Source organism: Aptenodytes patagonicus, chromosome 8 (genome assembly GCF_965638725.1).
Source record: "Aptenodytes patagonicus chromosome 8, bAptPat1.pri.cur, whole genome shotgun sequence".
NCBI lineage: Eukaryota > Metazoa > Chordata > Aves > Sphenisciformes > Spheniscidae > Aptenodytes > Aptenodytes patagonicus.
In genome coordinates, this window is record NC_134956.1 from 9551624 (window position 1) to 9564893 (window position 13270).

A 13270-nucleotide genomic window follows, 5' to 3' on the forward strand; every position below is an offset into this window, starting at 1 on the left:
GCAAACTCACAGTGTTTGTCATGGCTTACGTTTCACTAAAAAAATATTCAGTTGAGGTTTACATTGAACGAAAGGCTTTCGCAAGTACTTGGAGAGCTATAAATACTATAATCCATTTAAGTAACTACATATTGAGCCCCATTTTGATTTTTTTCCACAACAAAAATGTAATGTAAAATGAGATAGTATTTCACTTCCAATTTGAGGTTTTGGATGTTTTGTTTCTCCGAACTACCTTCGGTGTATTTGTATAACTAAAACTGAGTCAGTCAGCCATGTTATTTTGGCATGCATCTTAGGAGGAAAAAAAAAAGACGGACAGGAAGTCACTTTAAAAATGCTCATATTTGAATTAGAAATAATCCATTAATAAAAGAATACTAACTGTATGCTTAAAGTATCAGTACCTTAAAGCATAAGGTACTGGTAGTTGCAATACTCAACTGAAATTTTCTTCAATGGAACCATTTCACAGAACTTGAGCTACATTTCCACATAGAGAAAATATAGGCACATTTCTCTGATGTCTAATGCATGTGTTTGTTCTTGTTAAAATTCACACATGGGTGGTAAAACTCAGTGGGTTTTTTGGTTTGTTTTGTTTTTTTATTTTGTGTGGGTTTTTTGTTGTTGTTGTTTGGTTTTTGTTTTTTGGTTTGGGCTTTCTCCCCTGCCCCCCCCCATGGCACTGTCATTCTTACCCTATTTAGTAAACAGATACGGGGCTACATATGTAGTGCGAGTTCTGATTCTTAGGACAGAAATATGGTAGGAAAACTGTCCTGCCTTTTTCAGCGTGGTCTGTATCTAGTTTTGATGGGTAGGAGTATAGACTCAGGAAGATGGCAGTGTATTAAAATATACACTGTAGTGTCAAAGATGTTTACTGTTCAGCCCATTTCCAGATTGAGCTGTTGATTGCAGCATGTGTGCTCTTGGAGTTGGTGCCTCTATGTGTACTTAAAGTATCAGCCCATGCATTTTCAGTCTTACTGATTACTGGCAGGTTCCTAGCCTGATATAATCCCCTTGAATGAATGAATGCCAGAAGGTATTCTGTGTATGCGTTCAATAGGAAGAGGCATGGGATCCCCCAGCCAGTTCATTAAACCTGAATAGTTTAAATGGTAGACTAAAAACCAAACCAAAACTGGGTACGTAAGTGTTGAGAGTTTATGAAGCTGAAGTCAATGCAAAAAAGTTAAACTACCTAAAAAAAATGAATCACAGAAAAATTAGTCCAAGAGGAGTCATGATGCTGTTGTCACATATGAAATTATTTCCTCTCGGTAGCTCCATTGATTCCCACGCTTATGTAGTTTCTCAACAGCTTAGTCTGATTTACAAAAAATTGTCTCCTTCATTGTAAGGCCACGGGCATGTTCAAGGCTCAGCTGAAGAAATCTCATGCTGGGTGAACAGCAGTGAGCTTAGAGGGGCTCATTTATTAGTTTGCCAGAGAATAACGGTTTACTGCACCTCTAAGCACACATAAATACAGCTGATTGTTGCGGGCACATCAGAACTGAAACGGCATTGAAGCAGCTAGTTGAACAATAAATATGATCAGTGAGGGTTTGGAAACAAACAGTTTTAAAGTTAATCATAGTACACTAGCTGGAAATGTTAGAAATGAAAATAGCTCTGAATGTCTGTTATTGTTTGTCTCACAGATTTCAAGGTCTGCTTTATTTCTCTGCACAGTTTAGGTGTGGCGCTCTCTAGAGGACACGGAAAATATTTCTTCAGAGGGAACGTAACTGTAGAAGAAGGTAAGAGACCTACCTTCTCATGTTGCTTACACAGTAGTTTTATTGTTGATTTGGTAGACCTAAAGCTTGTATGTTTGTCTGCAGATTCCATAACGGAATTAGATTTTTTTTCTATTTTTTTTTTCCTTAAAGATCTTTTACTTCATGGGATTTTTTCCCTCATTTATATTAAGCATAGTCAGACTGTTTGTGAATCTTCTTTAGGTGGGGATCATGTTCCTTCCTCCTCTCTCAATGTTCCAGCGAATCACTCAGGGTCCAATGTTAGTTATTTGTGGTGTTTTCTGAATGAAGTAACCACTGAGAGCACTGTAATGGCTATGGCTTTTTTGTTCACAGACTATACGTTATGAAATCTTTCAGAGCTATAACTACTTTGGGCCTTGTCTACAGGGACTTACATTTTGCATTTTTATAGTAACAGTAGAATTAACCAGGGGAAGAACTGTTCTTTCTTCATGGTTTTACGTTTTTATAAATCCACAATTAAAATGAGTGGAGGAGTCAACTGTGAGTGGTGATAAAGTTGTTTGGCAACAAGATCAAAAACAAAGGTTCCCGAAGATAAAGAAAGAGCAGAGGCATTTTAGAAGAGTGAAGGGAGGGTTGAGAAGTTTTAGCAGTTGCTGAGCAAAAAATGTTTCAATAGAGGAATGCTTTCTGATTTTATGCTTAAGTCTCAATTTCCAATTCTGCTTCTTGTTTTGTCAGTGATGTTAAACAAGAAAGTTAATTTCTTCAGGTCTTTGTTCCTCAGCTGTATTTTGGGACATGAATATGTTCCTGTACCCAGGAGAGATGTAAAAAGAAATGCTTTAAAGTTTGAGTCGCTTGCACAGCAAATACATGTCTAGATAGAAAGAGAGGACAGCAGGAGACTTGGAGCTGCTTGCTCTCCAAACTGTTCCCAACATACCTCTCACCTATCTTCTTCAATCCAGCCGTACACCTCAGCCAGCCTATCTGATATTTCCTCCCAGATGCATCGCCGAAATGTTAACGTAGCCATGACTAACTGTTCCTTTTCTCCCACTCTTACCGTCACTGATTCTCTGTCACTGACACCTCACTGTCCTCCCCAAGGACTGTAATTATAGTTCTAGTTTTGACTTCTCTGCTTTCCTTAATCACTGTAGCTCTGTCACTGTTTATTATGTACTCGGGGGGTTTAAACCCAGACCCTGCCTTCTGAACCCTGTTTGCTTATTGTCTATTGATAAGTGTTTTAAGAGGTTTTAAAATTGCCAAAGTACATTTTTGTTGTTCTGTATAACTAATGATATAGTTCTTATTTACAAGCATTTGCGTGATCTGTTAGTACAATAAACCTATTCTGAACGACCCCGTAAATTGCTGTTTGTGTTCATGGGCTGTGTGCTTAGGTTTTGAGGCAATTGTTCTTTTTAAAGAATTTTTTTTTTTCCAAAGAGAAAGAGAACAACTCTCATGAAATGCGAAGTATGTATTTTAACATAAAGAACTTTACTAGCCAAATAGAATAAGGGAGTACAAACAGGAGTCTTTTACCATTGTGTATTTCTCCTTGCTCAAGTTTTCTTCTAAACTTCAAATATACCATGTGAGTAATTTGTATGAGTTGAACATATCGGCACAAAAAAAGTTTTTCCTACCTTTTCAGTTTTAGATTTGATTTAGTTGGCTTTTGCCAGTTTGTTAGACCCTAAAGTGTATTTGAATATAGTTTACTGCGATTTATTACATTGTGGTAATAATGCACTTTCTAAGAAGGAAGGGTTTATGTTATGGAGGGCATGTAAATAACCATCTGCTACCCGGACTGCTCCCTAAATAACCCATTATTATTCCTGTTACAGGTTTACATGATTTAGAACACCCCGATGTATCTTTAGCAGATGAATGGTAAGTCTTAAACAAAGCATGAAATTGGTGTCTGTTACCCTTCTTGGTTTCATATTGTTTGTGCTTGCTGAGCCCAATTCTTTATGTTCAAAGACAAAGAGAGATCGTGCTTATACATATTAACATTTTAATGTTTTGATGCGTTCACAGGTCCTATTGCAACACTGACTTACATCCTGAACACCGTCAAATGACTCAGTTAGAAGCAATCAAACGCTACCTCACAGGAAAAGAGCCATTGCTCCAATGCAAGTATTTTGTTAAATATGCATGTAGTAGGCTTTACCCCAGCTAAAAACTGTTGTACCGATCCTTCTACAAAATGCAAAGCTACTTAGTTTAACCAGCGATAAACTGAGATTGGATTGCTTGGCTGATGTCACTTTGGAGTTTCATTTGGTTTTGAGCTTTTTCCAGGGTATCAATAAAGGTATCGACGATACAAATTTCTGACTTCCACAGTAAACAATATGTCTGAACCAAACATTCAAGTTTCTGTTCAGATGGTGTAGCTAGCTATACTATGCAATATTATTGCTCCATCTGGTTTTATAAGTTAAACAGGATTGGTCTGATTCAATCCTTGGATCACGCCTCTAAAGAATATGCCAGATATTTCATGAGTATTTTAGGGAGAATGTGTATGCAATTAGCATTTCTGAACTGCAAAGCAGAATAAAAAAAAGTCAGATGGTTAAGTGCATATTTTGTCTATTTGCAGAAATGTAGAGCTTTTGTGACTGTTAGTAGACCTAATTGTTTTAACCTTACGTCATGTACAAACGCGAGCATTAGATAATGTGTACATGAATGTGTTACGTGGAGAACCATTTTTTGGTTTTTAATCTAAAATTGTTGTTAGTGCAATGAAATGATACATGAAAAACTGCATTATGGTAAAATACCATATAATATTACATAGTAAATGCTTAATAGTGCAAGAAGTTTGAAGGCATATCATAGATAAAATATAGTACAATGTAAAAAAAATTATTGTTTAGTCATCTAAAAAAAATTCTCTCTGTATGCACATATGTTTACTGATTTTAATATATTGTACTAGGTGATAAAGAATTGATCCAGGAAGTTCTGTTTGATGCAGTCGTGAGTGCACCAATTGAAGCTTATTGGACCAGTCTAGCATTAAACAAGTCAGAGTAAGCAAGCTTTGTGTCAGTCGTTATGCAGTCATGGGTGAATTTTTAATAGTTATGTTGGTGAACTGGTGGAATACCTAACGAATCCTGATATACACGAAAATATTATATTAACCATTAGAACCTAAATACCACCAATTTTGACTTCAGTGTTAAGCGTTTATGTTGCAGTGTACGTCATGATGATTAGTTGTAAGGTTACCCAATTTTCACAATATAACTAATGAAATTGTATACTAACTACAACTTACAGTTCTGAGTATTTCTAACAAATGGTTTAGAGTACTTGAGAAATTGAATGCAAAATTTACCAAAATTGTTGATGGAATTGGTAATTTGTCTCAGAACAAATTAAATCTAGAAAAACTTGCACTGGTGAAATAATTTCTTTAATCCTTTGGGTTTTTTTGGTTTTGTTTTGTTTGTTTTCCAGAACTAACTGGGATCTAGGTTCCTGTTATAGATAATCAGGAGATTAGCTGGTCCTTTTTAGAGTTTATGTTTACTTAATTCATTTATGTTACGATGTACTAAGGTGTTAAGTAACAAGTTGTCATATATATTAGAGAAAACAGGTGTTAAGATTAGCAGTTTGCATGAAATACTGTGTTTGAAAGGCAATTCTGGAGATTATCCTGATTAGATTTTGCTAAATTGGAACCATTTTTAAAAGTCGAATGAAAAAATATATTGCTGTAAAGAACACACTCATACTGAATGAGTAAAATCAATGTGATAAGATCTGATTCATCAAACTAAGGATTTTCCATTCTCCTGTTAGAAGATAAAGATAAGAAATTGTTGCATGCTAATATACTGTAGACATTGATGAATTTATATAGGGGCATAAGGTTTCTTGGAATCCTCCTACACAATGAAATAACAGATCCAGTAAACACAAGGAAGACAGCTGCAGAGGGATGCTAGTGGGAGACTTTTGATCCTCTTTCATATTCTGACTTACACTAATGAGACAGGCCATTTATTGAAGAATAAAGTATGAGACAGCAAGATGGCTGAGACTGTGGTCCCTGGTTTTGTGGTGATACGACTGAAGTTCTTGTAGCCATATGAGAACTAGTTTTAAAGTAGCTAGCTTGGTACTGATAGCAATGCAGCAACAGAGTTCAGCCTGAGCTACCTGCCATTTTTTCCTGAGGTCTAGAGGCTAAAGCCTATCCTGATGGCAGCTACATTTGACTCTGAGCCAGCTGTTTTAAATCTAGCTTAATTTTTGCTTGCTTGAGCAACAGTCACATCTATGACTTGAAGCATAGATGTACCACAGAAGTGTTGGATGGTCTGGGAGCAAGATCTGGAATTCCTGCCCATCTTGAATCACTGGGTGCCAGTGATTATTAAATAGTTGGTATATGGCTATGCCACACCTTTCTATTCTATGGCTTCCATATCATCCCTCCCCACAATTCCTACCAAATTTACTGTCTCTGACTTTTTAGTGACTCTTGGTCTAAATAGCATTTCTACCTTGTATGTTTTCCAAAACCCACATGACTTTAACTTAAAAAACAGCATTTAAAAAAATAAATAAGGGAACTATACTTAAAATAATCTTTCTCAAAAATGTGTACACTTGTACTTTCCGTGACCAGTAATATAGCTTTATCTGTTTACTGTCTGGAAACATTATCTTTGCTTGTGTTCTGCTCTATTTCAGAAACTCTGACAAGGGAGTGGAAGTTGCCTTCCTTGGAACACGGACTGGACTATCTCGTATCAACCTGTTTGTGGGTCCGGAACAGCTTACTAATCAGTAAGTAACAAAGCTATGCTTGGCAGCCATATGAGAAAAGAAGAAAAAAAATGTTTATTTTTAGGAAGCCCATCTACTGTTTCTTCCAGGGTTTTACGCTGGCGCACTGAAATACATAGAACGAGTTAGAAAGATTTTATAGGATCCCTTCGATTCTTTCTTCAGCTGGAGCATTTGGAACAATAAGCTATTTTACACCTGTAGCCCGTACATTTTCTTTCCCCCCCACTCCCTTGGAGTTAGCCTCACATCTTTATTCTTCAGAGCAGAATTACGAATATGCTACATCTGCAGATGATGATTTATTTTTTTACTATCCCATCTAAAAACAAATATCTGTAGGCTTTTTCAGGAATTTTGCATCATTGTTGTGGAAAATTTTTTGGTGTTGAAATAAAGCCGTGACAGAAGTGGACTGGATGAAAGAGTAAGCAGGAGATCTCGTCATTCAAGAGTTTTCTATTTTGCTTGGAGAAGATGTAATCTAGTGGAGGTACAGGTTTCTTAAAATGGAGAGCTATAAAATAAGGTCCCATAATTAATGACTTTTCAGGCAGCAGTTTGATAGTGTCAGGCAAATCTATATGCATTATGCATGTAAAAGAAAATCTGCACTTCATGTTTATGATGAACTACGTTTATTGAATATAAAATTATATGGTGCTTATCTGACCACAAAATATTATTGTAGTGTGAGTAGCCTGACAGGTGAGATCAATAACACTGCAATTTATTACTGTCAGATAGCAAACCAGAACAATAGCGTGGAGACCATACTTGCTCTTTTCACTGACACAGACTTTCCTCTGTCAACATTCCTTGAGATTATTGAAGAATAAAGTATGTAGTTGTCCACTACCAACCCTAACATATTATTTGGAAAGTAGGCTGTTAAATTACTTTTTTTTCATTACTTAAGAGTGAATGCCAGTGGCAACAAACTACAAAATCTCCAGTGCCTTTTCCACTTTGTACAGTTCACAGTTCTTGCATTTTGCTGAGAGAAAAAAGACTTTTTAGAATAAGCATTTTTATTTGTACACATCAGTACAAATGTTTTTAGTGGTACTTAGAGGCACTATTTTTTTTAGTACTTTTTCCATCCTTTACAACAAAAGCAACTGCAAGTGTGTCACAAATATTTATTAGGGGCTAAATTGTTGAACAATTTTTGAACCTTTTGTTGAACAAATGGTATTAGAAAAATTGTCCAAAACCATTTTCTTTCCCAGAAGATTGCATTTTGGGTTTTTTTGTCTTTCAAAGCTAGAAACTATTGTGTGCCATACAACAAACAACAAGTATTTTCTTTCTCTCTTCTTTCTCAAGAGATTTCCTGACAGCTGAAGATAAGGAGAACATTTTTAATGCTGACCATTTTCCACTCTGGTACAGAAGAGCTGCTGAGCAAATACCTGGGAGCTTTGTCTATTCAATCCCATTTAGCACAGGTCTATAATTTTGTCATTCTCTAAATGCCGAGCCATGTATGATGCTGAAAGGATTCTAAGTATGTCAGTACCAAGTGGGGTCTGTAGCTAATCTCAAATGTTAATCTTAAATATGCATTGAAATTTGCGGCTAATTTACTGGTCCTTTGACCAGGTGCATCTTTTACAGGGCTCCAGGTGAAACCCCAAGATGTGGTGTAACAGTTTTCATTTAATATTTGCACAGGTTGAACTTACAACCTAGTATTTTAAGCAAGACAAGCCCAACAGAGCAAGTGTCCACATTAATGAGAAGCCCTACCAGTTGTCACATTTGTTGCCACTTTTAGCAGAGAAAGCAAAAATTGATTACTCATTTCAGTGTTTTAAGCTTCTTGTTGGGATGCTGGGGAATTTTGAAATGGCAGTGCCTGTATGTTCTGTGCATACATAGGACATGATGTTGGCTGTCTTATTTTCTGAGCACTAAATCCACATGGACTGTTATTTCAAACCAGGGGGGAAAAAGCTCAATTTCCTCATTCTGCAATATGTTATTTCTATTTAATTTTTTTTTTTCCTTAATACACTCTGCAGAAACCGCAAACAAAAGCAATGTAGTGACAGCCAGTACTGCTATTCAACTTCTGGATGACAGAAAATCTCCAGTTGTTGCAGGTAAAATTGTAGTTTATTTGTTTCATTCATTTTTTTTAAAGCCGTTTATGAGTTCCTCACTTTCTCTTTTGGGTTAGCAGGAATTTAACGTAGGGATATCATTTTTTAAGAAGAGAGGAGGAGAGAAAGATGCAGTTGCACCTACAAGATACAATTGAATGACTTAGTGTAGAGAACACTTAATGCCTCCTCTCCCTAAGAACTTGATCCTTTATTAATTGGCTATCCAAGCTCCCTGCGAGCTATGGAGTTAGACTTCATGGAAATAACCATTATCAGTGAAGCATTTTTAGTAGACACAATTCTATATCATCATAAATCAGAATATATTATGTTAAGGAGAAAGAAATATAAGAAAGGACTATCTGATGTATAAAGGTTCCACCCAGTCTTCAGGTTTGAAAATCCTGTCCTATAACAAATGATACAAAGTGGTCATTTTGTCTAGATTATGAGAGATGTGATTTGATCAGAGCATATAAATTGAATAACAAAGCTCTGCAGTCTATCAGCCAAGAGTATAACTGTGCCTAAAGACTAAAAGGTGAAGTTTGACAACTGCAGATTAGAGATAAAACATACAGATTTAAAAATGAGAGTAACTGATTTTTAAATTGCCGGATGTTCCTCACTCAAATTCAGATCCTTTTCTGAACAGTTCTCTATAGTTCCCAATGGTTACTGACTTTGAAGAAGGAATTAATTTAGAGAAGTCTTATGGTTTATTATGCCAAAAACCAAGCTCTCATCTCAGGGAAAATTAGGTACCTACCACACAAAGCAAGAAGCATCCTGTTTTTCTCATATTTAAAATATGATTTAAAATGCAGTAAGAAACAGTGAATACAATCCTGAAAGAGCAAGAATGTGCCAGATAATTGGGAAATCTCTAATCTGTTTCCTCAAACACAGAATACCTCCACTGATAATAATAGTTTTTATAGGGTCAATAGGAAAGCACCCTTCTGACTCCAGTTTGCGTGAATACACTCTCCACAACTTATTGAATTCTTCCATAATATAACAGGAAATCCTAATTATGACTTCATACTCCTGTCAAAGCATAAAACAGCATTTATAAACTAATGTCAATGCAGATATCTGCAAATTGCTGAAGATATAATTAGTTTTCACTGTACAATGAAGAAGGTTGACATGTTATTTCTAGAATGCTTCATCATTTGGAGTTAGCAAAAGGCTCATCGTGCAGTTTACCATCGTCTGTAAAATGTGTAGGGTTAATAGGCATCCTAAAATTTATTCTTTCCTCACTGGTGTTTGCAATTTAGCGTTGACTTCGAGGAGGTATCACACATAACCAACTCTAATACTGTGTCAACAAGCTTTGGGGTTTTTTTGGTAGTAATTGTAAAAGAGAGGCAGATGTTGCTCCCATTTCCCCAATAATTAGTTTAACATTGAACATTCAATATTACTTGGGTCCCATACTTTCTATCTAAAATAAAGACAGGGTCTTCAAAGCTTTTAATACCAAAGCATGTAAAAGATTTCCATGATATCTGTAGATGCATAATGCCATGAAAAATATGAGCAGTGTATTTACATTCTGAAGCACATCAGTGGTTTTTTACTTCTATTTCTGTAAACTTTAGAAACTGTGCATGAGGGATTTTTTTTCAGTGTGAAGCATTTTTAAGAATTTGCTTTGAATAATTTTCCCCTTCCCTCTTCTATGGTTGCATGCTTTCAGGTTTTTTTTTTGGGGGGGAGGCCTCTTTGGATCTGTACAAAGCATTTTCCATGAAAGTATCACTCAGCCAGCTACAGCCATTCAGAGACAAACAAGTATATGCATTATTCTTGTCCTCTTTAAGTTGGAGACCATAAATGCGACTTGTCAGTCCTACTTTTTCCGTTAGAAAACTTTCAACAAAGTACCCAGCATCTACTTCAATTTTTAGGTTTTATTATAAGGTTGACAATATTCTGTTTTAAGCAAAATGGATTTGAAGGTGGAAACTGGAGCAGTGGTAAATCGGAGAAGTTTGAAGGTTTTATTAGCCAGACTTAGGAGACTAAAGTAGGATTATGGGTAACATTTTCAAATACCTACATCGAAGTTCAAATTTGGCCAAAACGTCTCATTTTAATTTGTGTGAAATAAATATTCCTCATCCCCAGTCTGAGTGGATTACAGAAAGCAGCAGGATGGGATACACGTTTCATGTAAAATCACTCTGTTCCCTAGAGGGATTTGACTGAAAATAAAGCTATCCCAGAATGTTGTTTATTACAGATCACTACAAGAGTTTAAAACTGGCAGAAACTAGAACATTATTATAAAATGGAAAACTGAGTTAGACCTGCCCACAAGGGGGAAAAAAAGAACAAACCCGACTCTTACTACAAAATCTGCAGTCTCTTCTATTTTCTTTGTAAACTTTTTTTTCTTTCTGTTTTTGTAGAAAAACAGACTTTGTATGCAAATCTACAGTAAGGCTGATTGCAAGTAGGGAAGACTCAACTCTTTAATAGAGGCAGAAAATCCTAAAATCAATGAGTCTCCTGACTGTTACTACAGAGAACTTAAGTGTCACTGCTGCGGTTTCACCATCTGTACCTACTAATACCAGTGCATTGTCAGAATGTGTTTGCTTATTGGCAAAAACCCATGTAATTTGTTTCTAAAATCCCTCCTGCCTCTTTCAATTGAGATTGTGATTTTTTTTTTTTTTACTTAAATGAAAGCAAATTTCTATAGAAAGTGTGGAAGAAGGAGATAAGTCTTTAATATATAAGTGTAGTAGCATCATATTTATTACTGTTTATACAAAGTTTAGTTTAGTTGCAGGACAGAAAGGGACAATAGTACTGAATGCAGGGTTTTTTAAATTTAAACACATTTATGCTCAAAATTGCTTTGTCTTAGTGTTCTCTGTGACCATGTCTCCTATATCAAGTTTACACTGAAATATTAAGTTTCTTCAAACTGTCCATATTACAATGTGAAGGAGAATAAAAGATGGTGGAATTTTCTTTTTTATTCTTCTCAACATGATCTAAAAATTGTAGAATCATCCTAGTCTTTAAATTCCATGAGATTCATGTAAGGTCAGTATTCCTTTCAGTGACCAAGATGAAGCCAGTCAATATAGGATATCTGAATTTAGGTAGTAATCTAGTTATTAAAAATAAGGCAAATTAAGACTGAATTATCTCTTCTGATGCTCATGTGAAAGGCAGTACATTTCATGCTAACTGTTGATAGAATTCAGCATTACAGTCTTGCATTTTTTTGATATTGCATGATGAGTGAACTCATTTCAGGTCCTTTATTTTAATTTCTACTTCCAGGTAGTGAATATATGGGCATCTGGGTAAGTGCAGCATAGGATTTGTATACGTTAGGTACATGTTTCTTTTTATTTCCAATTTTTTTGGGAAAGGTGATGGTTTCATCATTATGCTTTTGTTTAAAATAAATTTTTAAAGATACTGCTCACCTTGACAGTTCTGGGCAAGAGATGGGGACAGAAGCAAGCAAATGAAAGTCATCATGGAGTAAAACAGGCTCTAAAAAATGAAAAATGTTTCTCTCTTGAGATTTTGAGACAGTTGAGAGAGTACGTGAACCTTCATATATGTGCTTCCCTATTAGATGCATTTTAGCTCAAAAGCTACAGTACAATATAGGACCTTAAAAGCCCTTTGTGTTGAAAGAGGCCATTGCTGTTCACAGGAAATGTGAAAATTAGCCCCTTGAGATGTTTAATTAAAGATAACAGAACTGACATAGTCTTCTTAGGGCAAAAATTTATTAAAGAACACTTAAGAAAATGTCTGATGAAAATTGTCAAGATCTCTTAACTTTTCTTCATAGAACAAGCAGAACCTGGAATTTCAAGCCTCATTGAAAAAGTCCATAGCAGTGCTTAGTAAAAAGCTCTGGACATCTAGTTGGAAGAATGAAGGATTAAATCATACACAGGCACAGTCTTTAGTCTCATAGTCATTTGAAATTTGGAGTTTGAAGGAGATGAGTAAAAATAGTCCATTTTTGTTTAATACAAGGCTGCTTAAAAATTCTGACATTAAGTACAAATTTTCCTGAATTCTTTTGTGCCTATTTTTGTGCAGACTAGCTATATACATGGATAGTTGAGGTTGGAATTGACCTCTTGAGATCATCTAGTCCGATCCCAGCGGACTAGATCTTGAGCAGAATCTTGAGCTAGAGCAGGTTACCCAGAACTGTGTCCAGTCGGGTCTTGAATGTCTCCACAGATGGAGAGGCCACACCCTCTCTGGGAAACCTCTTCCAGGGTTTGACCACCTTCACAGTAAAAAAAAAAAAAAAAAAAAAGTGTTTTCTCTTCTGAAACCAGGTCCATGTTGCAAAGAGGTATGCAAATTTGTTGCAGAAAGACCATGAAATGTGCCTACATTTCTAGTATTGTAGGAATAGAACAGCAGTATGATACCATGTGAACATGAGTCATCTTAAAGATTAACAAGACTACTGAGTGTGTGTGTATCACAGTCTTTTCATTTTAGCAAATGGCTGTGCTGTCGGTTGCAAAGGACCTAAGTACATAGATTTGAAAAATAAGTGTATAA

General features: G+C 35.8%; 1 protein-coding gene across 3 annotated transcripts in view; it reads left to right on the top strand.

Annotated features, from left to right (window-relative positions):
• The window catches only part of CACNA2D3 (calcium voltage-gated channel auxiliary subunit alpha2delta 3), a 479723-nt gene that overhangs the window by 379294 nt on the left and 87159 nt on the right, over positions 1-13270 (top strand). For all 3 annotated transcript variants that reach the window (XM_076346275.1, XM_076346276.1, XM_076346277.1), the window contains 7 exons: positions 1705-1772; positions 3608-3653; positions 3804-3901; positions 4717-4810; positions 6489-6584; positions 7914-8035; positions 8612-8692. In XM_076346275.1, the coding sequence (XP_076202390.1) occupies positions 1705-1772; positions 3608-3653; positions 3804-3901; positions 4717-4810; positions 6489-6584; positions 7914-8035; positions 8612-8692 (605 nt within the window). The remainder of the gene's footprint in view (positions 1-1704; positions 1773-3607; positions 3654-3803; positions 3902-4716; positions 4811-6488; positions 6585-7913; positions 8036-8611; positions 8693-13270) is intronic.